Source organism: Simochromis diagramma, unplaced genomic scaffold, assembly GCF_900408965.1.
Source record: "Simochromis diagramma unplaced genomic scaffold, fSimDia1.1 OVJJ01000596.1, whole genome shotgun sequence".
Taxonomy (NCBI): Eukaryota; Metazoa; Chordata; class Actinopteri; order Cichliformes; family Cichlidae; genus Simochromis; species Simochromis diagramma.
This window is the reverse complement of record NW_024387245.1, coordinates 19,830,230-19,857,476: the sequence shown is the minus strand read 5'-3', so window position 1 is coordinate 19,857,476 and position 27,247 is coordinate 19,830,230. Positions and strand designations below refer to the sequence as shown.

At 39.8% G+C, this 27,247-nt stretch overlaps 2 protein-coding genes across 2 annotated transcripts; both read left to right on the top strand.

The window, feature by feature from the left end:
* Positions 1–1,370: 1,370 nt before the first annotated feature.
* ppp2r2ab (protein phosphatase 2, regulatory subunit B, alpha b) lies at positions 1,371–13,345 on the top strand. Its single transcript, XM_040053159.1, has 10 exons — positions 1,371–1,670; positions 3,424–3,492; positions 6,131–6,228; positions 6,446–6,611; positions 7,124–7,236; positions 7,586–7,763; positions 8,391–8,555; positions 8,708–8,877; positions 9,688–9,779; positions 10,858–13,345. The coding sequence occupies exons 1-10, from the start codon at positions 1,664–1,666 to the stop codon at positions 11,135–11,137; spliced, it is 1,338 nt and encodes a 445-aa protein (XP_039909093.1). The 5' UTR covers positions 1,371–1,663; the 3' UTR covers positions 11,138–13,345.
* Positions 13,346–13,443: 98 nt separating this feature from the next.
* Positions 13,444–25,723, top strand: bnip3lb (BCL2 interacting protein 3 like b). The gene is made up of 6 exons (XM_040053160.1): positions 13,444–13,551; positions 18,981–19,206; positions 21,177–21,246; positions 21,584–21,687; positions 22,255–22,404; positions 23,292–25,723. Exons 1-6 carry the CDS (start codon positions 13,497–13,499, stop codon positions 23,338–23,340), a joined length of 654 nt encoding a protein of 217 aa, XP_039909094.1. The 5' UTR covers positions 13,444–13,496; the 3' UTR covers positions 23,341–25,723.
* The last annotated feature ends 1,524 nt before the right edge of the window (positions 25,724–27,247 follow it).

Genomic DNA, 27,247 nt, shown 5'->3' with positions numbered 1-27,247 from the left:
ATATTTGGCAGTAGTGTCTCTCTCCAGCTGAACAAGCATTTAGAAACAAAATATTCATTTCAATCTCTTTCTTCTTCAGGCTTGTCTTTTGATGGTATTTCTTGCGTTCCTGAATTAGCACAGATAACGGAATGGTGCATTTCTATTTTCTTCGGTAGGCATACTTCCCCTGAAGAAGATAAAGGATCTCAAGGATCCATGTAGGTGGTGAAACGATCTCTTTGCCATCTGAAGGCCTGTGTGTTTGCAGTGCTAACAGACACTGGTTCCTTTACAGTACGCATAACTTACTGAAAAAATAAAGGAAGAGGCAAAGAGAAAGAGCTTGTTTTGAAATTTTGACTGCAGTAAAATTTGCTGTGAAAAAGAAATTTTGAAATACATTAGTCAAGACACATAAAAAAACATTTATAAAAGTAGAAGCAGGGTACTGTCAATATATCAATGTCCAACACCTCTGCACCTCTGCATCTAAATAATTACATTTACTGGTTCCTCATGCTTCCATGCATCCATCCATCCTCTTCCACAAAAGCAGTGATTAATTAGTTGCTAATCCGAAGGTCACCTTTCACCTGACTGTTTCTCTGTCTGATCTGGCCTGCGGTAACCGGGTTTCCTACTTTAGGTGGGACTGTAAAGCAGTCTGCCACATTAACTGCATGTCCTCGTTCACTACATCTTCTGAGGCACTCCTATTTTCCTGTATATCCACTGTTCTTCTTCTGTATATGTCCAGACCATCTCAACCTTATCTCACTAACCTCATCTCCAAACCTGCATTCCCTCTGAACCACTCATTTCTAATCCTGTCCATTCCAATAACTTCCAGTAAAAATTTTAGCATCTTTAAAATCTGCCTCGTACCTTTTTGCAAACATCACACATGGACAGTTCTTGCTACCATCTTTCTTTCCTTTCTCTACCTCCCCTTTCATTCTTGCTCAGGTCTTATGTCTAAATTGTGATTCCCTCACTGAGACTGTAAGTCATATTTTCAGGAAATGTACATATATATTGACACAAGTTGTGGCAACACACATTCAGAGTAATCGTAGATAGCTTATTGGGAAGTGATTTATTATTATTATTATTTTCATAAGATTTAACCTGAATCCAACAGAAAAATCGTGCTCTAGCCAAGCATGCTGATTTGATTCAGATTTGGTCATCCTTGTAACGGAGTACAAGGAACTACAAGAACTATTAATACTTCCTTAAGGTTTGTATCGAGTTGCAGTATTAATGCAGAATACGTTTATACCCTCTTCATCCAGATGTGAGTACGCGCGTGTCCGTGCATCTGCTTTGCTGTGTGCGCGCGCATTATAAAGACCTTTTAGTTCACGTGCGGAAGAGACTGGTGCGGGGTGGGGAAGAAATGACTTGTGGGATGCGAAGTAGCCGGCGGCAAGAGAGGCAGAGGAGGTTGATTGACACACAGAGAGAAACGTCAGGGAGCGTAGCGGGAAATAAAATAAGGAGAGTTATAAAACATCCAGCTTTACGGTTAATTTAAAGCCTCGCAGACATTTCGATCTGCGCACACGAACAGCGGATACCGAGCGGAAGAAAAAAAAAAGTTCAGATCCCACGAATCAGCGCGTGGGAGTGGGAAGCAGGATCGTGACTGACTGAGGCAAGCTCCACTGTTTGTCTCGTTATGGCAGGTAATTGACTTTAACCGTTACACATAAAATAATATGGACGGGCTTGAGTCTTTACAGCGAGACCCCGCTCCTAGGAGCTCTTAGCTGCGGTAGCTGCGAGATTTCGCAGTCGAGTATCGGTTTAGCTAACGGTAGCTAGCTAGTGCTAGCGTTAGCTAGCCAGCTAACTCAAGTGTCATCCTCCATCTGGCCTGCCCTTACCGGCTAATGCTAGCTAGCTGTTTACCGGCCCGGGACCATTTTCGTAAGCTAACTGTGTGCACGCCGTATATGCTAGCTATCCCCAAAACCGCAGTGCTCAGATTTTTAGTCTAAGGTTGATTTTTTTATTTTATTTCGAAAAGATTAAACAAATGCCCAGAAGGGCAAATTTTGCCTAGCATGCCGTAATTGGCTTCGCTCAAACTTTGACATTACCCACATGCAGGCTAGCCCTCCAGGCCCTGCTGCAGACTGAACAGTTTTTGCGTAAAATGAGTTAAAAGTCATCAGGCTTGTTTTTTTTAACACGCGCATGCTCGAGCGGAAAAACGAAGAAAAAAAAACAACCTCAAAGCGAAACAAATAAAAGCACTATGATCTAAACCAGGACTCTGGCAGAAATGGGTTTATTTAGCGCAGTGTTGATTTTCAGTTCATTCATCAGCTCAGTAGTTGTTTGAAATCGTGTTGGCCTTTAGCTCCCCCCGTAGTCAGACGGGACTGATACTTGTAAAGGAAATATCTAGTGACATATTTGGTACATGCATTTGATTCATTAGGGTGGAGAAATTAATGACACTGCATGTTATCCTGCTTTTAAAACAGATTTTTGAGTTCACTTTGAACGCCTTTTTCTTTTCTGGGATCTTTGTCTTGCAGAAAGTGCAGGCACTGTGAAGCTATTACATTTTGTCCAGATCAGTACTTTTATGATTCAGTCCAGAATGTGTGTGTGTGTGTGTGTGTGTGATGAATCCGTGGTGACTCATAGATGTCCTTCATTTTTCTTCAAAGCGCGTGTGTTTCAATGTTGTTAAAGACAAATCGGACCAGTTTCCACTTAACCAATAAGAGAAACGATCATCTGTGGAAAATATGCCAAACATTTTTGTTGTGCAATGAGCTATGCTGATGGAGAACCTGTTGAGGCAAGTGATTAGAAGTTATTATTGAATCAGACAGCAAGTTTTGTCTTGTTGATGTAGATTTTAAAAATAAGAGACGGCATTAGGAGACCATCTGCCTCCTCAATTGACCAGGCCTAAAATAAAGAATGTGTGGAGATAATTACTTTCACATCCAGGCCATTTGCAGTTTAGTTGGTATTTGTGAGATTTGAACCAGACTCTGTATCTCAAAGTGAGAAACCACACTACCAACTAATCATGGCTTAGATCTAGCATGTTTATATTTATTTAAAAAATCGCCGGTTTCCACTTGTTGCTTAATGTGCCTGTGACCCAACAGTAATATCTTTATGTTAATGTTAGTTTGGAGAAAAAATTACATTTTTTGTCTGTTTTCTTTGAGGCTAGAATTGCAGAAGTTGTGAGAGGATATGTGCACATCTGTGACCACACGCATTTTGCAAGAACCCTGTCTCTTTTTAATTTCTAACATCTTATCAATTATCACTTGCTGTCACAGGCAGCAGGGGACACTCAAATGATAAAAGTTTTCTTAGGAACTTGTTTACATTGTCCAGAATGTGAAATGTTATGTAATAAACCTGCAACCACCCAGAACTAAATATTTATATTTGTATTTGTAGGTCCTGGAGGTGACATGCAGTGGTGCTTCTCTCAGGTGAAAGGAGCAATCGATGATGACGTAGCTGAGGGTAAGTGATTTGATTAATTCAGACTAATCGATATTGCACAATTTAGCCATAGTGGGGTATGCCTTGGTGAAAATTCAGACATTTTTTTTCTGTTTCCTGTTGGCAGCATTATGCAAAATCTACCAGAGAGTGAGTCTGAGGCTAAGGCAGAATCGACAAAATATCGGTGCTGACGCAAATCCCGGTTTTTCTTTTCATAATTCAGTCATACTAGAAGCTTGTGAACAGACATTCCAAGCAGCTGTGGCCCCAGGCTTTTAGGAGACCACCAAGAGCTGACAAACTTTCCCCTTTCCTCCTTTAACCAATCAATCTAGGGATGTGCAATGACATTTCTGTAAGAAACCTCCCCAAAGGGGCCCCCACATGGGGGTGGGGGGTGCAGAGTACACCAGCTGTTTCAGAAACTGTTACATTGAACTGATCTAATGTTGCTCCTTTCCTGCTCAGACATGTGTGATGTAGTGATTATAAAGTCTGATCGGACTGTTTGCCATGGTAAAGGACTGTGCTTTTTAAGTGCCCTTCTAGTTTCCACTGAAGAGATGCAACCCAAACACTTGATGCTGCTCCTGCTTTACATTAAAGGCTTTCCATTGGTGAGTCACCGGAAAGCTCTTTTTGAAAAAGGCAATGCAGACATTTAGGTTGCTGCTGGAAACTCGCTACTGGGTCCTTCTGTACCTTCTATACATGGATCAGCCACTAGATTTGGAGGTTTTAGCATTTTCAAGAGGAATGCTTAAAAAAAAAAAAAAAAAAAAAAAAAAAAAAAAAGGAGCTGAGTCAGGCGTTTGGATAATTACCTGCTGATAATGCAGGGCCACTTGTGCTGTTCCATGCACTCTGTTCTTGGTTGCTCATTGTGGGAGTATCGTACTTTTCAGGAAAATTGGAAAACGGGACCTCCAGATGGCTGATGGACAAAAGCTCAGAGGCTGAAAGGATAAATCAATAGCTGTGAACCACTATCAGATGCTGTAGAGTGGTTTGTACCTCTCTGTTAGATGGGATTTTTGGTTAATTATATCATATTATAATCTTAATTTTTGTTAAATAATTTTGGTGATGTGGTTATATGGAAGGTGAGCATCAATATTTGTATTTAATTAACTGGTAAGTGAGTGAGCATTTAAAAATATATATTTAAGTCCATCTTTCTTTATTGCCCCCAGTATTTTGCGAGAGCGCTGTAGTGTTACATATTGTTGAGCTTGTGGGTAACTTTTGTATCTAAAGAGTTCGTGGATTGTTGCAGTCTTTAAACTGTGTGGTAAGACTAAACAACAATGGACTCCTATAAACAAGTCATTGATGTCAGCAAAGTAGGGGAAGGCCATAAAAAGATATGAAAACACTTCAGCTCATATTTACAGCTTTTAAAAAAAAAAAATTATTTGAAGGAGGAAATTATGGGCAAATGTGGAAGTCAAAACAAGATGGAAGAGCAACATGACTGCATGTTTCCTTTTCCAAATGGAAATATTATTGCACAGGCAGGAGTTGCAGGAAGGTTTAGCTGAGAGATGGGTGGACTATACAGCACTGGTGATATGAACTATGGGCCATCATATAGAAATACAAGAAGAGTTTTCTAGCACAAACTCTAAAGGCACGTTCGAAGGAAAAAAGGAGCAGGATTTGATTAAAAGAGCAGTTAGTCAGATGTTAGGCATGTGGATGGAGATATTCTGTTTTGAGGTGGGAGGTCAGTCTGAGCTTGTTTTGCAGGCAATGGTGGAGGAAACAACTAAATAATAAGCTTATTGTGGAAATAACCTGTAACGTGACATGGCTATCACAGATATGAAAACGATGGATAATGAAAGTCAATATATATCCACACTGTATGCAGTGAAGTGAGAAATGTACTGTCTTTACTGACAGAACATGTGAAAGGGTTGGGAGCTGTCAGACTGCTACAGAGTTCCACGTCAAGCATGTTGCCATTCTCTAGATGCCAGGTACATGACCATGCCTGGAGTTTTGCAACAAAAAACATACAGAGAATACCATAGTACTGATATAGTTATTTCACTGCTTTACAAGTAGCAGCATGCCCAAGCTTTTCAGGTCATTTCAAGCCACATTCTAACCTTATTTTAGGATTTGGCATTTGTATTTTTGATGTCTTTACTTTAAAAATTAACCAAATACAGTCTGTCAGAATGATTTGCTTGGATATATTAATCCTTACTCTAGGCCTCAGGGACTGTGTCGTTAACAATGACCACTCGCTGCAATTTCTTGGAGCATTGTCTTTCTGCTCCAGTGGGCAACAAAGGGTTAAACAACTGTTTATGTGTGAGTGAGCTTCAGTGTATAAAGCAGCATACTGCTGCTGGGGGGGAAAGTGTAATTCTGTCAGAGTAAGAGGGAAAGAAAAGATGAAAACTAGGTTAGCGATCGTTTTCATTCTGCCCGACGTGCTGTGACATCCTCCTGCATCTTCAGGGCCACTTGCCTGTCTCCTCTCTGATTCTCACAAGGATAAATCCAGGGTTAGTTGAGAATAACTAAGTGGTTTCCTGGTGTACTTTCTCAGTAGTAGAGGGGCACATCTGTCTTGGTACGCCACTTTCAAAATGTTAAAATTGCACATGTAATCTTATGTCCTTTTTATTTTATTTTTTTGCAGCGGACATTATATCTACAGTTGAATTTAACCACACAGGGGAGCTGCTGGCCACAGGAGACAAGGGTGGACGCGTAGTCATCTTCCAACAGGAAATAGAGGTACAGCTGCGTGGTTAACTTCTGCCTAGTTTGATTCCCACACATTTTAGAAAAGGTCATCCTCTGAACTTGGTGACACAAAGTCAGAACAGATGATTCTAGTTTTTGGAAGCATGTCTGTAAACAAACAATAGTGGGCTTTATTTAAAAGATGATTTTGTCTATTTTCATACAAAAAACCCTTTAAACAAATTTACTCATCTCTGGTTCTCAACAGAACAAAAATCAGCCTCAGTTCCGGAGCGAGTACAATGTTTACAGCACTTTTCAGAGCCACGAGCCAGAGTTTGACTACTTGAAGAGTTTGGAAATAGAAGAGAAAATCAACAAGATTCGCTGGCTTCCTCAGAAGAATGCTGCTCAGTTCCTGTTGTCAACTAATGGTAAAATTCTCTCTTTAATTAAGCTGATGATCAGATATTTAACAACAGTCTGCAGTGAGTTTAATTTTGAATACAGGCATTAAAGAGAAATGAGTGACTCATAGACCCCGTCACACTTGACTCAGATGTGAAGAGAACTAGATATTAAAACATAATATTATAATTTCCTCCACAAGATGGTGAAATTAATGAATCTGCTTGTTAGTTAAGAGTAGTACTTTGTCTATCATAAAATTGCTACCTGACACTTGTGAAACCACCATCGCATGTATGTAGACACCATACACTTGCATTTTATAGACGGCACTGAGCAAAAAGTTCATTATTTATAGCACCAGGTGAAAAGGCAACTTTTTCAGAGTACAAACAGTTTAAGAAAGTCTGCTGTATATTGACTACATGAAGACCTGAATTGCTTTAAAAATCTCATAAATCTATAAGAAAATAACATTTCCATTTAGTGTGCCCAACAGTTGGTAATGTCATTTAAAATGTCTTTTTCTTTTCCACAGATAAAACGATTAAATTGTGGAAAATCAGTGAACGAGACAAGAGGCCAGAGGGCTACAATCTCAAAGAGGAGGATGGGCGCTACAAGGACCCTAACACTATCACATCTTTGCGGGTCAGTTCTCAAATCAACCACAGGCTGGTTCAAGGGTGTGGTTAGTCAGACAAACCAGTAGTTCTTTGGAAGCAAAACTTTTAAAACCTGGGTGTGTCAGAAGTTGGGAAGGGCTACTGGTTTGTCATCCTTTGCTGTTGCTGATGGTAAAAATGACTGTTATTACTAATCCGGGCTGTCTTTTTAGAACCTTGTGTAACCTGTTATTGCAAAGCTAAGACTGTGTTCTGTGTTCCTGTATAAAGATATGATGGTGCTTCTTATTTTCATCTAGCTAATAGCTTGATGTTGTTTCAAATCTGTGAAGAGCTTTGAGCCAGCTAACTCTCACTGCCTTTTCTCATCACAGGTACCAGTTTTAAAACCCATGGACCTCATGGTGGAAGCCAGTCCACGGAGGGTGTTTGCCAACGCTCACACCTACCATATCAACTCTGTCTCAGTCAACAGCGACAACGAGACCTACCTGTCTGCAGACGACCTCCGCATCAACCTCTGGCACCTTGAGATCACTGACCGCAGCTTCAGTATCCTTAGACGCATGCGGGCATGTTTGTCTGTGCACCTGACTTGTGCATTAACCTGTCTGTCATCAGCCTGACGTTTTTGTCCAACTGGGGGTGAACAGTGAACATAAAAGCATCATTATTCCTACACCTCAGCGCAAACCGGCAGAAAGGTTCTGCCTCACTCACTCTACTGTGGCTGGTTTGCGTGTGTGCTCTCACCTCTGACACAGAACAGAAAAGATGGGGACTGAGATGTAACCTGGTCCATTGTTTTCTAAAGTCTTGCATGGAAAAACATAGCTGTAGCCATGTCCAGTGGCTAATATGACTGTCCTTTGTGGGTCTTCAGTGCAATGGGAAAACAGAAAAGACAAACAAAGAAATCTTGTAGTTCCATGAAAAAAAACATTTCAGGACCTACATTGGGTATCACTGTCCTGCAATGGCTCTGCAGAAGGTCCCAGAGGGATAGTTACTGCAGTTCGAGCATGCACACATGCAAGGTACAGGTTGCCCTGAAATGGCCCATTAGCTCTTGTGGTAGTAAACCAACTGTAATCGCCCAGTTTGAAAGTCACTTCAGCTTCTTTTGGTAGGTGTCAGAGTATGAAAGATGTTATCCCTCCTTACCCGCATGCTCCTCAGATATTGTTGACATTAAACCGGCTAACATGGAGGAACTTACAGAGGTGATCACAGCAGCAGAGTTCCACCCTCATCAATGTAACACCTTCGTTTACAGCAGCAGCAAAGGAACCATCCGACTGTGTGACATGAGGGTTTCAGCTCTATGTGACAAGCACTCAAAGTGTGAGTACCTACTCATCATACTTTTATATGTCCCTTCTTCTACCCTGACAGGCAGATTAAGTACTGGATTTGTTATGCAAAGCATTTTCATGTCACAGTAGACCTTTTGGCGAACACTGCAGTTTGACTTTTTTCATCTTTCTGTCATCCAGTGTTTGAGGAACCAGAAGATCCAAGTAATCGCTCCTTTTTCTCTGAGATCATATCATCAATCTCAGATGTTAAATTTAGCCACAACGGACGCTACATGATGACTAGAGACTACTTGTCTGTAAAGATTTGGGACCTGAATATGGAAAACAGGCCTGTGGAGACATATCAGGTGAGAATGACAAATAGAAACTAGTGTGTGGTGTCAGGTTTACTACACAGTTATGAACAGTTATGAAACGACTGGCAGTAGGTTCATGCACTGATGTCTTGGTTGCCACAGAATCTTCAAATTGTGGCGATTAATTTGTTAATGACTTTGTGATTTTGCTGCTAATATTTTACTATCAAAATGATTACAGATCATTTATTGTCATTATTTTGCATAGGAAATAATAGCATATAGATTTTTTTCATTACTGGAATGTAATAATCTCAGGTGGGCTCTTACTGTTTGCTATGTCTCTCAGCTAGAGAAAGGCTAGAAAAGGCTATAGGCATATTTTAGGAAATGTGATTGAGAGGTGATGCATGGAAAGAGGAAGGAGGATTGACACCTAATATTGTCTGATAGTGTCCACAGCCTGTTAATGAAACTCTGGTTTTCATATTTACTCATTTGATTTTAATGTACTTTTAGTTTTTATTTTATTATATGCAGTGGTAATTCATGTCACAATTGGACAGTGGCCATTCTTTTTTTTTTTTTTTTTTTCCTTTTTTTTTTGTTTTTGCCCAGTCATTCCTGGTAATGTAATATAGTGGCCACTAGGGGGAACCCAACCCTGAAAGATAGGGTTACAGATAATGACAGGCATTCTAGATGTTCTTTTTCACAGATTCAAGCACCTTCTGCTACTTTATGGGGGTGCAGGAGATTTTGAATATTGGAGGTTTGTCTTTTGGAAGTCTCATTTAAAAATTTCTTATCATCATGTTTCTGCCCCCCCCCCCCCCCCCCCCCCCACAAAAATCATTACAGGTCCATGAGTACCTGAGAAGCAAGCTGTGCTCGCTATATGAGAATGACTGCATCTTTGACAAGTTTGAATGCTGCTGGAATGGCAATGACAGGTAAAAGGTTTGAGACACACAGGGGGTAAATGCAATAATAACACTAGGAAATTACATAATCTTTCAGGTAGCACTTTGTTTATTGCTGTCATGATTTTAAAGATTACACCCTGCAAGTTTTTTTTTTTTTTTTTTTTTTTTGTTTTTTCCCCCAACTCTTTCTTTTTGGTTGGTGCACTGCACATTTGGCCTCGATCCATCAAACCCTGTTTGTGTAGCACCTTTCATTTAGGTTCAAAGTGCTTCACAGATATCTGCCAAAGCTGATAAGACAGAACAAATATATAGTACAACTAATAATATGCAATGATAAGCAATTAAAGATAAATTTTAAAAAAAAAATCAAAGAAATGTAATATAAATGACATTTTAAAATGACTTTTAAGTGCATAGAGATTGCATAATTTTATATATTTGAATGAAGAAACATGAATGGAAAGTACAGCTAGATAAAATGCAGTAAAAAGATAAAAACGATAAAAGGTAGGAAAAATAATATGCTATAATCATTGGATATAAATAAAATAAACCAACGCAATGGTACATAAAAATAAAAAGCTTTCAAAGAACAAGTGATAAAATGATTATTAACCCTTGAACACTAAGGTCCGGTTTTTGTAACACCATCACTGATATTTTCTGTAAAAATATATTAAATATATACACAATGGATGGGATTTGTTTGTTGCTTTAAGGCTGATTGACTTTTCAGCCTCCGGTTGCCTATGTAACCCTACAACATATTTATTACCACGTCATGTGTCAGTCAGAAGTAGTCTTTATTCATTGGTAGACGAGTCAGTGACTTGCCAGATTCTGCCCACTTTGTATAGCCAGTGGTCATTTCACCCATAAGCCTGGTTGAAGTTATCCTTAACTTTCTTATGATTTCTGGCAACCACGTACCTGGGAATCACTTCTGATGTGTAAGCAGTTTTAGAGTTGTCCTCTAATTGCCCATCACTTGTAAACTAGTGGTGCACAAAGTTTAAACTTTCTTTTCTAATGGACATTGTTTTTGGATAACTTGATTTGATGACTCTCACTTTTCCCACGTCTCCCCACCTACTCTGGGCAGTGTGGTGATGACCGGCTCATATAACAACTTCTTCAGGATGTTCGATCGCGGCCACAGACGGGACGTGACATTGGAGGCGTCCCGTGAAAACAGCAAGCCCATGCAGGTCCTGAAGCCCCGCAAGGTGTGCACAGGCGGCAAACGCAAAAAGGATGAAATCAGCGTGGATAGTTTGGACTTCAATAAGAAGATCCTGCACACTGCCTGGCATCCCCAGGACAACATCATTGCGGTGGCAACGACCAACAACCTCTACATATTCCAGGATAAAGTGAACTAATTGCAGGGTGAGCTTGTCACATCTGGCGCGGGTGATGTCATTTGTAACCACCCGCAGCCTCACAGCCTCATCCAGGGCGATCTGTGGTGGTAATGCCGACAACCAGCATCCCTGTCCGGCCCTACTGAGTGACCAGACTTTGCCACTAGATGTGGACAGAGGAGGACTTGCTTTTGCCCATCATCAGTCTGTCTGTGGCAGAGTGATGCCTGCCTTGTTGTTAAGTGATGTTGTGCCAATTTCTTTCTCTTCATCATATTTTTTTTTTTCTTTTGCCAACCCGCCTGCCCTTTACTTTTCTAATGTGGGTGAAACAAGTTTAATTTCCTTAAAATTCTGAATACAGACACACTTATTTTTATAAATACCCCCCATCCCCTAAAATGGTAGAAAATGAAAAACACCTAGTTTGTCCCATTATTATCCTGTGCCATTGTAGTGTTTACTTTTCTAAGAAAAGTTTGACCTTTGTTTTGTGTACACTTTTTTTTTTCACAAATTCATCAGTTCTGCTGTCTGTTTTTGTTGAGTGTCTTCACATTTCCTTTTTTTCATTAAACCATACATTCATCACAACTTGCTGCTCATCTTGGACACATCCAGGATTTTGAGAAGTACAGTGGGTTTTTTTTTTTTTTTTTTTTTTTTTTCTGGGGGTTGTTTTTTTTTTTTTTTTTGTTTTTTGTTGTCCGCTCAGATTTGGTCCAGTGAGATTTTTGTTCTGCTTGCTGTTTCTGTCACTGTGCCTCAGGCTCTGGTTGGCCAAACAGGCCCAAACTCAGTAAGAGCTCCTTTGTTTTTATTTTTTTTTTGTTTTTTTTATTTGTTTTTTTTTTGTTTGTTTTTCTCCCCCTTGGGTGTGTGTGAGTGTATCGTGATATTTTTGTGCATCGGCTCCTCTTCCTCCTGTTTTTTTTTTTTTTTTTTTTTTTTTTTTTTTTCTTTTCTCTTGTCTTCAATAATAGTCAGGTATCAGAGAAGGCCTATTCAAAGATAATTATGATGGTCATATTTATATTAAAAAGGTTAAAGAGTCAACAGGTTTGGTCCGTCCTATTTTGTGAGATGAAGCCTAACCTCAAAGCCTGACTTTTTTTTTTTTTGAGGGGGGGCTTTTTACCCCCCCAATCCTGTACCACAGCATTCAGCTCAAGCTGCACTTCACAACAGGGAAGAACATCTAATTTGACACTGGACTTTGTTGCTGCACCAACTCAAGTACTTGGATGTCTGTGATGTGAGACTGCAATTTTTTTTTTTTTTTTTAAAGAAAAGATTTGAGGCATTACAGTGTTTAAACTACTGCAGACGTAACTGATACTGTAACTGTGATGGTGCAATGAGCCTCACAGAAGATCTGCAGCACTTGGATGTCTCCACACCCTATTTAAAAAGTGGACACTTAAGAGTATATTGATGCCTCTAGTAATGTATAACTACAATTTTAAGCAATGACAGTGGGGGGAAAAAAATAAAGGAACTACTTTTTGCATCCTTGTGAATGCTTGGTTGTTGGTGGGATCTCATCACTGCTCAACTGATGTTATGCTAAGCGTTACAGCTGGATTATCACAGAGCATTGTTGTTGACATCATTAAACTCCTTCAGTTGGTAAGGGGACTTTTTTTTCTTTTTAAAGCTGTTGCCCCATCATTCACCGTGCAAGACGTACGTGCAGTTGCGATTAAGGGAATACTTGATGGACGTGATAAAATTCAGCCGCTGAAAGTTTATTGAAACCAGCTGAAAGGGTGTCCACTTGCTGAAAGCTGGTAATAAGCATTCATCTGGCTCGTGGCTTGACCGCGTGTGTACGTGGGGGCATACACGTCCCGTCCTGCATGGCAAACGCAGAGCCCGTGAGCAACAAATCCCGATGCTTAAAAAAAAAAAAAAAAAAAAAAAGAATTTAAAAAATATATATATTTTGGATCTTCAGTTGTTTTCCAATTATTGATGCACGTAATATCCTGAGCTTTTGTTTTGTTTTTTTCCGCCTCGTTATGTAATTCGACTCGCCCTCTCTTCTCGCTTATCAACGGGAGGCTGTGATGTCATCACCCAGCTTCCCGGAGAGAGGGAGGGAGCGAAGGCGTGAGCGGGCTCGCGGGGAGACTGGCTGCTTCCAGACCAGCTAACGCTCGAAAACAAGCGACAGCTGTGCTGTAGCTTAGCTAGCTGCTGTCCCCCTCAACCCCCATCTTAAAGAAAAAAAAAAACAAAAGGGAAAAAAAAAAAAGAAGCACACTACTCGGGTCTATTCTCTTATTACAACTCTGAATGTGTGCAGCTAAAACACTGCGCCTCTTGCACTGACTCGAGCCTTTTATGCAACCCATCCTGCTCGCCAGGCACGACGATGTCCGAAGCTAACACTACTTCTACAGACAACAACGGAGACTCGGGGCTAAACGGTAAGCTAATTCCTAACCAAACTGCTCAACTGTGACAGCTACCCGGTCTATATTCTTTCTAAAATAATTTCTGGATGCTTTTATAATAGGTTTATTGCAGGGCTAACCAGCAATTTTGTATGCTTATGTATTTTTTTTTTTTTTCACGGCAAAGCTGCCTACAAGGGGGACGGTTTACAGAACGGTATGTTCCGTGTGTTTATTGACACTGTTTGGACCAACGGTGTTTTAGTTGTACGCGCGATTGACAGGATCCTAAGCCAATCAGCGATTGGTAGGTAGAACGTAGACGTGGGGTTTAAGCTTTGTCAACAAGGCTAGATCGAAAAAGTTCAAAGTGGCAAAAATGGGGAAATGCATTTTGGTAATTTAACCTGAATCGTTCGTGTCGTGGAAAGTAGCAAAAAGAAATTTAGAAAACTTAAGTACTGTCTTTAAGATTTTCGTTTGCTTGGATTTTTGAGGTTACTTCTGTCGTTCATGTAACTTTTTTTCCCGTCGACATAAGTTTTTGTTGATAAGCGGAATTAAAACTTAATATTCTTTCCTTTTTTCCCCTCTGGTTTTCATCTGCTTTAATTTATTCTGCCAAATAAATGTCTGTCTAAACATTTGCACTTTGCTTTGTTTTTTTTGTTTTTTTAAACTTTAGTTTCGTAGTTTATTAACTAAGTCCATTGGTATTTATAGAAAGATATGAAATAAATATTTTACTTAAGACCATTGTTTGCATTGAAATCAGAATCAGAATACTTTATTAATCCCAAGGGCGAATTGTTTTGTTACAGATGTTCATTTATACAAATATGGAAAATCTCTAAATATATAAAAAAAAAATCCAAAAAATACCCAACAAAATTAAGTAAAACTAATGTTATGTACAGTATAGATGTGATATTATAAGTGGAAAAACACCTAGGTTTCATCAGGAGCATTTATAAAGTTTGATTTCCTGTGTTTGAATGAGTCTTTTGCTGAACTTGCCTCTATGGCTCTCCATCTTGTGCCTAACAGCTACAAGGGTGTGAAAGATTGTCCAGTATTGACCGCAACTTGGCTAGCATCCCTCTGTCTAAAACATGCCCTTAAAGGTGGTGTGATTAAGACGTTGACACTCCGGCTTACTTACTTGAGGGGGGCTCTGCCTAGACAGCTTTTGTGATTCAAGTTTTACAACATAAATAGCATGCAATGACTTGGCATGCCATTTTTGGCCACAACGACAAGGGGACAGACCTTATACACATGACGAAAGAAATTGGTTGGGGAGGTGAGGAGTATGATACAAGAGGCAGCATGTAAGAACACAGAAGCTGCTTAATTTTAAGCCAAAGTCTGCTGGATAGGAAACAAACTTTCCAGCTGGTTTATACACACACACACACACACACACACACACACACACACACACACACATATCATTTTGAACAACCAGTGGAGATTAGCTGCTTCTAAAAAAGGCTAGAAAATTGCCAGTTTTTGGTCACTGGATGGTAAATGTATTCCACCCGAGTTCATGGCAGACATTTTTAGTATACATATGAAACAGCCTGTTGAATATCATCTGCCCAAATTAGAAGATCAAAAAGAAAAAAATGTGGATCTCAGGGCATGTACTGTTTGTGTTGTCACAGAAAAACCTGTGACACACCTATAAGGACAGCTAGCCCTTGTGCTTATCACAAGGGAGAGGCCAGCAGTGCACTTTGTAATCTGATTCTTTTTAGGTGTTTTCTCACTCACACCAGTGTCATAAATATAGTTATGTAATCCCAGGGGTCTTGAGTCCCAACATGCGACCATGGATAAGCTTTAGCCTTAACATCAGTAGATCAGAGGTCATATCTATCATGTCTCACCCCTATGAACCCCACCAACAGCTGATGGCTGGGCTGGGCCAGAATGTTCGGATGCATCAGCACCATGGCAACGTGGTTTTAGTCCACAGAGTGGAGACAATGGCCTGTCAACAGCAGCTTGGCTTGCAGTCCACCATGTAATCTGCAGGATGAGTGTGAGTGCTGAGTCGAGGCCTGTTAAGAGGGGGGAGGGGTGGGTGGGTGGGTGTGTGTGTGTGGGGGGGCTGCACCCTTTGCTTTTAACTGGCCTGTTGCCTATGAAATTCTATGCCACATGGTGTTTACATACTGTAATGGTAATATTTATGAGGACTTCCTCCTCCTCCTCCTTTTTTTGTGGAGTAGGAGGAGAAAGTGTTTTAAAGCTGCGTAAAGATTCCCCCCACCCCCTTCTCAAAATTCTAGACTTGGCTAATCTGCCCCCCTCTAAATTTGTAACCCATCTCTGACATGCTGTACTCTTTAGTTACCAGTTCATGTCAGACATCACGTACAAATGGGGACAGCGTCATATATCACAGCCACAGCACATACTGTACACTAGGTGCTCTTTCTCCACAGGGCTGTGAAAATAACATTATTTTTTAACTTCTTCAACTGCCAGTTTTGGGCGCCCAGCTTGTCTCTTTCCAGGAAATTCCCCTCAGGAAGTGATTGTTGACATGCTCTGTCTTTGTTGTCTTGCATGTTTTTGCTTGGATTTCCTAGTAAAGGCCGTTTTACCTTAATCAGAGGGAATGCTGTGGCTTCGTCACACCCTGTACCAGCCATAAAACAAAAGGCAAATATTGTGACAGGTCGTGGCAGGATAACAACAGGTGCAATTTATCATCTGAATAACCAGTCAGATGCCAGCTGAGAGTAATGTCTTCCAAGGCTCCAGCTAAAACTTTGCCACTTTCCCTAGTAGTTCAAGGAATCTGTCACCCTGTGGGTGGCAAAGAGACTTCTGTTGTCATAACAGACATAAATCGGTCAAATTCTGACTAATGTATGTAGACATGCAAAACTCAAAGATTAAAAAATAAATAAATAATAATAATCAGTGGCTTTAAAGACTTCCCCGTGTCTATGGGGAGAGGCCTCCCAGGCCTGACATATAAGCACTTTCCTGATGACTTGATGGACTCAAATGGTCATTTCAGGTCACACTTAATGTAAGTTTTGGTCACTTACAGCCCTGGACCTCGTTCAGACATCTCTATTTAAATTATTATAATAATATCTTTTTGATGATGGTTACTTGTTCTACACTTTTCCTTAGTACATACGGGAAAAAATATGTCATTATAAAACCATTCTTTGCGTATGTTACTGTGCTTTCCATATTATCCATGATTGTGGAGATAAATTGTGATTTGAACAGGTTCTACAGGCTTAAAGAGTGGGAAATTTGCAAGCTTACAGTTGATTCACTTCCTCTTTTTAAAAATGTAGATGATGAAAAATTAAAGCCATCGATAACTCCACAGTTTCGATGGTTATCGAAACTGTGGAGGAGAAGGGAAACAGTTTTCCCTTCTCCTCAGGTTAAGAGCCTTGGTGTCATCCTGGACAGTTCACTTTCCTATAAATCTCACATCAATAATCTCACCCGTTCTGCAATTCTCTTTTGCATGATCTCCCCCAAAAATCCCTCCATAAGCTTCAACTGGTTCAGAACTCTGCTGCTCGCATTATCACCAGAACCCCCTCCTACCAGCACATCACCCCTGTTCTTCAGGAACTTCACTGGCTCCCTGTGAAATTCCGGATAATTTTCAAACTTCTTCTGCTCGCCTTCAAGGCCATTCATAACCTCGCTCCTCCTTACCTTTCTGACCTGTTAACCACCACCTGTTCTGCCCGTTCACTTCGTTCTTCTTCTTCTATCCAGCTTGCTGTACCTTCCTTCCGCCTCACCACCATGGGAAGCAGAGCTTTCAGCTGCTCTGCTCCCAGGCTGTGGAACTCTCTGCCCCCAGAAATAAGAAACATTGGTTCTCTCCCACAGTTTAAATCCCAACTCAAAACTCATCTGTTCAAATCTGCATATTCACTGTGAATCCACTGTTTGTTAATTTTATCTTGTGCTTTTATTTTATTGTTCTTATTCTGCCATTGTTTTACTAAGTGTTTTATCCTATTGTAAAGTGTCCTTGGGTGACTTGAAAGGCACTCATAAATAAAATGTATTATTATTAGAACTGTATTTAATATGAGATTTCCTTTTAACAACTCTCATTTTTCTATATGAGGCTAATTAGGAGAGAGTTGATAGCTGTATGCTTCTATCAACACACAGTGAGTTGGTAACAAATAGTGTTTACGGTTTAGAACAAAACATACATTTTTAATGGATAAAAATGTTCTGGGGCATTAGGTATACCCATATATGATATATACTAAACACTTAAAAAAAACAACAACTCTCAAATGACATCCTGTACTTGTGTACAACTTAGCTTAGAGAATAACTTCACAAGGCAACTCCAGACTTCCAGGTTTTTCCTGCAACTGTAACTTGAGAGCAGGTGAACTACCCCCACCCCATTTGAACAAAACTTCAACTATCCATTGTTGTTTATCTCTCTACGAGCAAAAAAAATTTGACAGTGGTCTGCTCTTCTTTCTCTCCTGCTCTCTATTGTGTGGTCAGACCTGCTGAGCTGTTTCCTCATGGAGAGCCTGCTTGAGGTTCCTCTTTAGCTCTGTGCAAGCCAGTAACGGGTATAAACAAGTTTACTTAGAACCAGCAACAACTCGAAACTCATTACTGGGCACGGCAGTGAGTTTCAAAGGCTAAGAATGCTTAACTTTAATCAGGATAGTTAATGACCTATCCCGCACAGCTCTAGGATCTGGCCTGTTAACTGCAACCCATCAAGGTTTAGGGTTGGGTTTTATTTCATTCACAAGCTAAAAAGGCACATTTTTGGAAATTTACATTTTAAACATGTCCTGTCATTGTGTCTGGTTCGTTTGTTTGTTTTAAAGTCTGTAATTATTTTATAAAAAGTGGTGGATGTTAACTTTTTAAAAAACAATTTGGTTAACTGTTTGATAACCTGAATACTTGTTTTCAAGTCCATGCACAGGGAAGCATGTGCACGTGTCTCCCTTTTTGAAAAGCAATGCAAAATTTAATCTAATCTTTAGCTTAACACATGTCCATAGAGTCAACTGGATTTCTAAAAATAGAAGCTGGCTCATGTTTATACAAAAAGATTTAAGATAACAATGGTTCTCTTATCACAATATAAACAATCTTTTTGTTTTTAATTCTAATAGAAAGAAAAGATCCAAGAATATTTTACTGTTATTTTTTTGTAAATAAGTAAAAGACCAACAAATGGAAAGTAAATGGTGTTTTTTGAAATATAACTTTGGCCATTTAAACTCAAAGTTCTTGTAAATTCAGAAGCCGCTAGTTTTCTATCTGCTTGTTGCAAGAACACATTTTATGAGAGATTACAGTTAGCCTAGCAGCAAAACTCTTCTCTGTTTGAGTGAAGATGTTTTAAAATGAAGCTTTAACTCACATCAGAAAGAAACAAATACTGAATAATATTTCTGTGTTTTCTCCCTCAGGGTCCTGGGTGGAGTTGGAGATGAACAGAAATCACCAAGCCCAGTCATTGTCAACAGTTGACTCTGTTTCGGGCCTGCTGCCGCTCCCTCAGGTGGAGGAAGAGGAGGCCATAGTGGGAGGCTTGGAGCATGTCCCATCCTCTTCTTCAATCCACAACGGAGACATGGAAAAGATCCTGTTGGATGCCCAGCATGAATCAAGCCGCAGCAACTCGTCCTGTGACAGGTACTTTTATGAACAAACATCGCTTGAGCTCCTCCGTATATCTCTAACCTATTCAGTTTATTCTGAACAACAAAGTTTCATTTTTAGTGCAAATATTAAAACTTTCAGAATAAAACCAGCTTAGTTGCAAAGCTTCCTGTATTCCCAGATCTGTTTGACATTAAACACAGATTAGGACACAGGAGTTTAATCACGATCAAGAGTCAAGAAAGTCATGGGTTCATAAAGGCCTGTATTTATAGAAGATTTAGTCACATGGGGAAGTTGATTCCTCTCCAGCTTTTTCCTGTGAATTTTCTCTTGGTGTAAAGCTACATGCTTCAGAAATGCAGATTTAAAAAAATAAAATTATTTTTTGCTAAAGCCATACGAATTGCTAAAATAAAATTATGCATATTTATGTTCTTATTACATATTATTCTTAGAAGTTAAAAACTGGAAACAGTTATCTTAAATTGCACAATTGAAGCCCTTTTTACACTAACCTAACAGGCAGCATGTATTAGCAAGTCAAATGCCTCTGAAGTAATACTGGGTTTTGGCTATGATGACCTTATTTTCACCTGATTCTTACCAGTGACATGCTATGACAGGGAATAGTACTCGATGAAGTGTTAGCTCACTGTGCTAACAGCCTATCAGATGTGATATCTTCAGGGCACAGTGTAAACACAACTGTCACCTGACTAGCATGATGGTGTTAAACCAGAAACTATGCTGCACTTTTTTTTTTCTTCTATTGTTTTTCCTGGCATATGTTTATTTACAAAACCAGCTTTTATCTGTGCATTTTGGTGTGAAAACCCTACAACCCTTGAGAAAATTGCTTTTAGGCTCCATTAAGACTTTGTGCAACATAAAAACTCTTACAAGGTGTTAAATACTGGGCAGTTTGCTTCTAAAAGCTCTTTGGGAGCGGCTTCTCTGTCACAATAAATAAGATTCAATTCAGAGTTGAAAGGGTCTCAGTCGACTTGCTTCTTCTTTCCTTAGCAGACTTCACAATTTATCTGGGATGTAAGCAACAAACTGACCCTTTGTGTATAATGCTCAAAACTGTGATAAAAGGGACCTTATCAGTCCTTATCTTGTCAGCAAGTCACCTGAGCATGATTTCAGATATTTGAGCTGAGAGCTGTGTATCAGCAAACCGCTCAGAAATGATCAGGGACACAAGCACTTGACATATATTTTGTCATAACACTCTCAGAGCAAGGCTGGTGTCATTTTGCTCAGAGGCAATTAGGCAAGTGTTTTCTTTACTTATCTTTCTGAGACGCTTGGCACACATTTCATCAGAGGGGTCAGAGTGAAGGAAGAGCAGCACTTTAAAGGACTTCTAACTCATAGCAAATAAATACAAGCTACAAGTTGGCATTTTAATCCTGTTATTCATATTAAGTGATTCATTTGTTTAATATTTCACAGATCCATGATGACGATGCATTTATAAGGCATAGTGCTTGTGGTACGGCAAGCCGGATGTGCTGTGGAATAGGCTTTAGTGGTATTTGTTTATAGATTGTGTGAAGTACACTTTAATATTGCAATACCACCCAAACCTGGGGCTTTTTTCTACCCCAAGGTTAAAATAATATAGGGAGCCTTCATTTTTGGATTTTGTTGTCTTGGGTCATACGATCCAGTCCAGCCTAGTGTTGCAATGTAAACTAATGCATAAAGACTGTGTATTGCTGTGTGTCAGATCAATTTGATAAGGATCCGCCAGCTGGTACTGGTACAATAAATGCTGATATTAAAGTAATATTTTTTTCTGTATGTAGAACACATTACCACAGCATATATGCGCTTTTGTACTGCTTTGATAACTGGTGACGCAAAAACATGTACATCACTTGTTCACTTTAAAGTTACATGAGGAAATTGTCAAATTGTTGTTGTTGTTGTTATTATTATTATTATTATTATTATTATTATTATTATTATAATATATATTTTTTAAACCACAGCCCCCCACGACCTCACTCTCCCCAGGATGAGGGTCAGATCATCTTTGACGCGGAAAGAAGAGACAGCCAGGTAAGACGTAAGCATATGTATGCCTATCATATGCTTCATCAGTCTGTTGCCATGGCAGCTTCAACCACTGGCCCTGGAGGGGGATGACAGCCGTTGCCTGCCTTTAGTTTCCATGGAGATGGCTGCCACACCCAGTGTGTATTTCTGTATCGTCTGCACAGCCTGTCATCAGCATTATAGTTTTACTTATGTGTTTTCCTGGTGTCAGACATCTGAAAACATGGCATGCACATGCTCAAATATTCCAAACAAGTCTTGTTTGTCCTGACAGACAGGTTGTGAGGGTCCTAAAGGCTGCAGGCTTTTATTGCTAAACTACATGTTTTTATGCCTTTAGTCTGAAGAGGATGTCTTGGACAAGGAGAAGGACATGGACATCTTGATGAAGGATGCAGATTGGGTTGCAGACTGGTCTAGTCGACCGGAAAACATTCCCCCCAAGTAAGTCTGAACTCTGTAAACATCAGCCTTCTGCGTGCAAGTGATCATGCTCAGCTGCTTGTTTGTGCAGAGAAAGGAAATGATCATTATGGTAATAAAGTCACTCTAAAGAACAAATACGAAGCCAGCTGCTATAAGGTGTCAGCTCTGATGCTGGAATAAAAACTATATATTACTTAAACCCTTGAAGACCTAAAGGTTTCTGTAATGTATCTCAGATAAATGTGCACGACATCTGTGATACAACCTAAGATCTCATGCATACATGACACATCTCTTTTAATTGGTACCAGCTTCAAAAATGCTGTGGGATTAAAACTAGTTGATTAATCACTTAGTTTTCTTCACATCACAGTGTTTTTCAAATTGCTGCTTTTCTCCAACACGCGAGGTGTTTAAGGTGTGCAGGTATAAAACAAAGAAAAGGTGCAAACTCTTACACAGAAAGAGCTTGCTTGCTTCATATGTGACTGAAAGTTATGTTTACAGCTATATTTACCTTTTATTGAGAGGCATTAGGTTATGAAGCAACTGTTCTGCATCTATAATGCGTGTGTTTTTAAACAGGGAATTTCATTTCCGGCACCCCCGACGCTCAGTAACGCTCAGTATGAGGAAGACTGGGGCCATGAAGAAAGGAGGCATCTTCTCTGCCGAGTTCCTCAAAGTCTTCATCCCCTCGCTGCTGCTATCACACATCCTCGCTCTGGGGCTGGGGTAAGAATCAAACACCACAGATCACCTGTGCAGCGTGTGTTATGTCTAAAGCAAGACTGACAGTAGTTAGTGAAATTTGCTCAACTGATTTATTTTTTAAATGTATGTCAAAAAAGGATAAAATCTTTAAAAAAAAAAACCCATGTTGTTGTACATAACCCCAGCAGGGGGAGCTGTATAACCACAGACAAACATCAGCTGCAACCACTCTTTTTGTATGTTGGCAGAACAGCTGCAGACTAAAAGGCTGCACACCTGCTGCTTCATAGTGACACTCCCAGGGGTTCGATGTGATAACACATGGTACAATAATCTTGGCTCCCCAGTCAGACACAATCATTACACAGCATTAATACTTCAGACATCATCTGCTGAACATGATGTGGTATTCAGTGGGAGATATTAACGAACCAATCATATTGGGGGGGGGGGGAAATATGTCTGCTGGGCATTTGCATTCAAACTAAAGGGTTGGTTTTAGAGCGAAATGTATCCAATGCAAAACAGTATTTAGCATTAAATCTGCAGATTAAGCAGTCATTGTGACTTGGCAGTCTCCAGGAGTTGCTTTGGGAAGTTGTTTAAAGCAGTAACTAAGTAACGTTATTATAATGGGACCCTTGAAAGGTATAGTTCTAGCACTGTCATCTACCTTCCCCATAGAGTTCAATTCAGTTTGACTTATGTAGCACCAGTAGTTTTCAGTCTCGTGTGCAGCTTCTTGTTTCATATAAACTGGCTCTCCCAAGTTTGGAACCACTGGTTTAATGTCCACTTACTTTGAATGGATTCACTGAAAGGTGACAGAGTAATTGAGGCACCTTGCCTAGCTCATTGATTAAACCACCACACCCAGTCGTGTTTAACGTCATTTACCTTCTTTTCAGGGTCTACATTGGCAAGAGGCTGACCATGCCACCCACCAGCTCTTTATGAGCATGAACATGAAGAAAAGTGCCTCAGAAGTGGGCAAGCGTCAGAGGAAGTTTTTCTGTCGTGAGAAGAATGCTTGCCTCTCCTCCCTGTCCTGCTTGCCCCTATTACCCCTCCTAAATCCTGAGATATGACATGTTCTCAGGAGAAGTGCATCCTCTTCCTCCTCAGCCTCCCCTCCTTCCTGCCTCTTGTTTTGTTTTTGTTTTTTTCTTGATCTACTGTTCTTACTGTCTGTTGATACTCCCCCTACTCTTGACCTCCCCAATATCTTTCACTAATTTGCATAAACTTTTCAGAAATGAAGGTCATAGTTTCTTTTCCTCATCAGTTGGAATGTTTATAATGCATGGGTTTCCAGGGAGGGTTGCAGCATCAAACCAAACTCTTCTTCTACACATGCTGTTTTAGTGCCCTTTTGACTAACTGACAAGGAGGGAGGACTGTTATAGAACTGACCAGAGATTGTGCCACCTGCAGGTCTAGCCCAGTACTCGACCTTGGAAGCAAATTCAGACTTGGCTACGCAGACTAAAAATGTGACCATGCCTTTTCAGAGTAGCCATTTTATTTAGATTATTATTTTTTTTTTTAATAATTTATTTTGTAATGATGGTGGTTTACTGAGAAGTTTTAAATAATGAAAGGCGTTTCCACAGTGGCCAAACCATACCGCAAGCTCTCATGAAATTCACTGGAGGAGTCTGGCTCTGTCTGCCGTTAGATTTATGTGACAATATGCAGTTATGTGCATACGATTGTATATTTTGCTTGGTGACAAGAACTGGAATACAGGTTGTAGATGGAAAGGCAGGCAGCGCGTCCCATTCGGTGTGTACACTAACAGTATTTTACATACACCAATATGGTTGGGTAACAGTGGTGTATGTTTCAGGAAAGGTTCATCTGTCTGTCCAAACTGTGAGCGTCCAAGTTGTCCTTTCAGTGAGCCTCCTGGTTTCTGCGGAGCATAACTGATCATTTCCTGCATGTTGGTGGTTTTTTTTTTTTTTTTTTTTTTTTTAACTCTAGACTGGGCTGGACTTTACGCGATTATAGTTTCGAATTAGTGCACGCGTTGTATTGTTCAAAGGCTCGATACCAAAAGGCCTAAAAGTGAGATTTTGATTTGAGATTAAAAAAAGAAGTTAGATATTTGCTTTGAGAACATTTTTGAGTGTTTAGAGGGTATCTCATGAAACAAGTTACTTTTATACATGGAAATTTACTTCCAAAGATTTTAGAGCCATTAAGGAAAATGATACAGCCAGCCGTGCTTCCTGACACTCCAACAGGTTTGCCAAAACAAAAAACGAGGAGAATTAACTTGACGCTGCAGATGAAGGGATCAATTTGGAAAGGCAGAAGGTACCCAGTGGTTCTCAATCTTGTGCATGTCTATCTCTCTTTCGTGATGCTGCAGCAGCTTCTGACTGACTGGAGGAAAGTTTGTGTAAACACAGGCTCTAATGTTAGGACGGCTGTAGCATGCATGGAAAACTTTATCTCTGAAGCTGATCAGTTTGTCTGAGCCAACCTGGGTCCAGATGACTTGAAGTCAGTTAGCGTTTCTGCAGAGTTGATTTGGAGTCGATATGCACTCCACCTGCAGTAAATGTTTTATTTTATTTTGTAATTATTTTTAGTCATCGAGGAGTAAGCTGAATGCTTTTAAGCTTCTTCCCCTTATCCACTTGCTCCGAGTCTACTCTGTTGATGTTCGCGTATCAGCATATAGCACCACAATGAGTTCCTGTAAGTCGCCACACAACACGTTTGCTTTAGCTTGACCGTTTCTTCCTGTTTATGACACAAAGTCAAGCATAAATGCAAAATGTTAACAAGGACTTGTTCCCTTTTCAAAAATGAATTTCATTGTGAAATTTTATGGTACAAAAGAATAACATACAAAATCTTAAAGGATACGGGGACAGTAAAATTTGACTCCTCATCATGCATACAAGCTGACTCAAAGACTGGCTAAGAACCACTTGCGGGGTGTGGATGTTCTCATTTCAGCCACAGAGATACTAACCTTTTTCTTTCTGCCTATGTTTGTATGTGCAGCATTTGAAAGTGGTAATCCTTCTCTCCTGTGTAGTTTGTTTTTGAAATGTTTTTGTTTTTTTTCTCCTCTCTTGGTGTTGGACAAAGATTGTGAACGCACAGGAGTCATGTTGGACCTGGATCATGATTTAAAGTGTGAAAACAAAAGACCTCCATTGTTGATGGCAGGGCCTAATGTGAATAGAAATGGAAGGAGCTGAAAGACTCATGGTATGAAAGTGTTTATTGTAATGCTACATTTGCTTTAATCTCTTTTTCCCCACTACATTGGAGAAGATAATGAACATTTTCGTCATTAAAGATTACCTGAATGAAGCAATATGATTGTACTTTCTTTTTCTTTATCTTGAAAGTTGACAACCTGAAGTTTAAATTTTATTTTCGGAAAGAGGAACCACCTTGCAGTTCTTACAAACCTCAATTGAATATTCAGATAATTTTCAACTGCTTTGTTTTGATGTTGGCTTTGCAATATTTAAATTAATCTTTTGAAGCTGTTTAAAGTAGTCTAATCACCCAGTCACATGGCAGCAACCTACTGCATTTAGCCTGTACATATGATCAGGACCTGCTGAAGTATAAACTGAGGATCAGACTGGGGAAGACAGGCGATTTAAGTAACTTAAACCAGATGGGCTGGTCACAGTATCTCAGAAACTACTGAGCTACTGAACAGTTTTTACAACCAAGGCAGGTAGAAGGGCATATCTGAATGCACAATGTACTGAACCTTGAAGTGGATAGACTACAAAAATTCTATACCAGAAGTTTGGAAAAATGTTGGCTGGTTTGAGTCTTGATTTCTGCTGTGATGTTTGGATGGAAGGGTCAAAATATAGCGTAAACAACATGAAAACGTGGACCTGCCTTGAAGTTTCAGGTATAATGGTGTGATGCTATAATACCAGCCTTGGTATTTGGTGAGCATCATGTAAATGTCACGTCTTACCTGAGTATTGTTGCCGACCATTTCCATCCCTTTATAACCACAGTTTTCCCATCTTTTGATAGCTGCTTTTAGAAGGATAACACAACAAAACTCACGTAATCTCAAGTTGTTGAACATGACTATGAGCTCACTTTACCCAAATGGCCTCCGCAGCCATCAGATCTCAATCCAATTGAGTATCTTTAAGATGTGATGGAATGGGAGTTTCCACCTTTGATGTGCAGCTCACAAATCTAAAGCAACTGTGTGATGCCATCATGAGGAATGTTTCATTGCCTTGTTGAACCTGTGCCAGAAATTAGGGTAGTTGTGAATTCAAAAGGGTGTCCAACCTGGTATTAGGTCTACCTAATGAATTGGCTGTGAGTGTATATTTTTAACTTCAGAGGACTCAACTTTGCTTGTCTTATTTGTAAGAATAAATTCTAGCTAGTTTGATTTTCCTCTGACTTACTTCCATAGACAGCTACTATGAAAAGTCCACAGCTATTACTTTGCAATCCAGTCCAAAAACTGTGCTTTCCTGATGAGTTAGCACACGTAACTAAGACCTGGGGCATCAAGCTTCTCTGGAAATTCCTTTGAGCTCTTGACCATTACAGTGTTAATATTCTCAGAGCAGAGAAAGAAATGTGGCTGAGGTTGCCTTTTAAGAGATAATGAAATGCCCCAAACTCAAATTTCAGTTAACATTTTGGTAAATTAGACATTTAAATGCTTTTGGAATGTCTCTCCTTGTTTTTAAATGTGCATACCTGTCTATTAAAAGTCTTACTAATCAGAAGATATTATTTCTTTTATTTTTCTTCTTTGAAACATCATCTGGATATTTTAGCTGCACAAAGCAGAAGCAGGAAGACCTTCCGGTTTGATTTTAGTGATTAGAAAACAGTC

Coding starts and splice junctions, on each gene's coding strand:
- ppp2r2ab (XM_040053159.1), top strand. Junction 6,612..7,123: donor GTTCCTGTTGTCAACTAATG/GTAAAATTCTCT, acceptor TCTTTTCCACAG/ATAAAACGATTAAATTGTGG. Junction 7,237..7,585: donor ACACTATCACATCTTTGCGG/GTCAGTTCTCAA, acceptor TTCTCATCACAG/GTACCAGTTTTAAAACCCAT.
- bnip3lb (XM_040053160.1), top strand. CDS start 13,497: ATGTCCGAAGCTAACACTACTTCTACAGACAACAACGGAGACTCGGGG. Junction 21,247..21,583: donor CGGAAAGAAGAGACAGCCAG/GTAAGACGTAAG, acceptor TTATGCCTTTAG/TCTGAAGAGGATGTCTTGGA. Junction 21,688..22,254: donor CCGGAAAACATTCCCCCCAA/GTAAGTCTGAAC, acceptor GTTTTTAAACAG/GGAATTTCATTTCCGGCACC.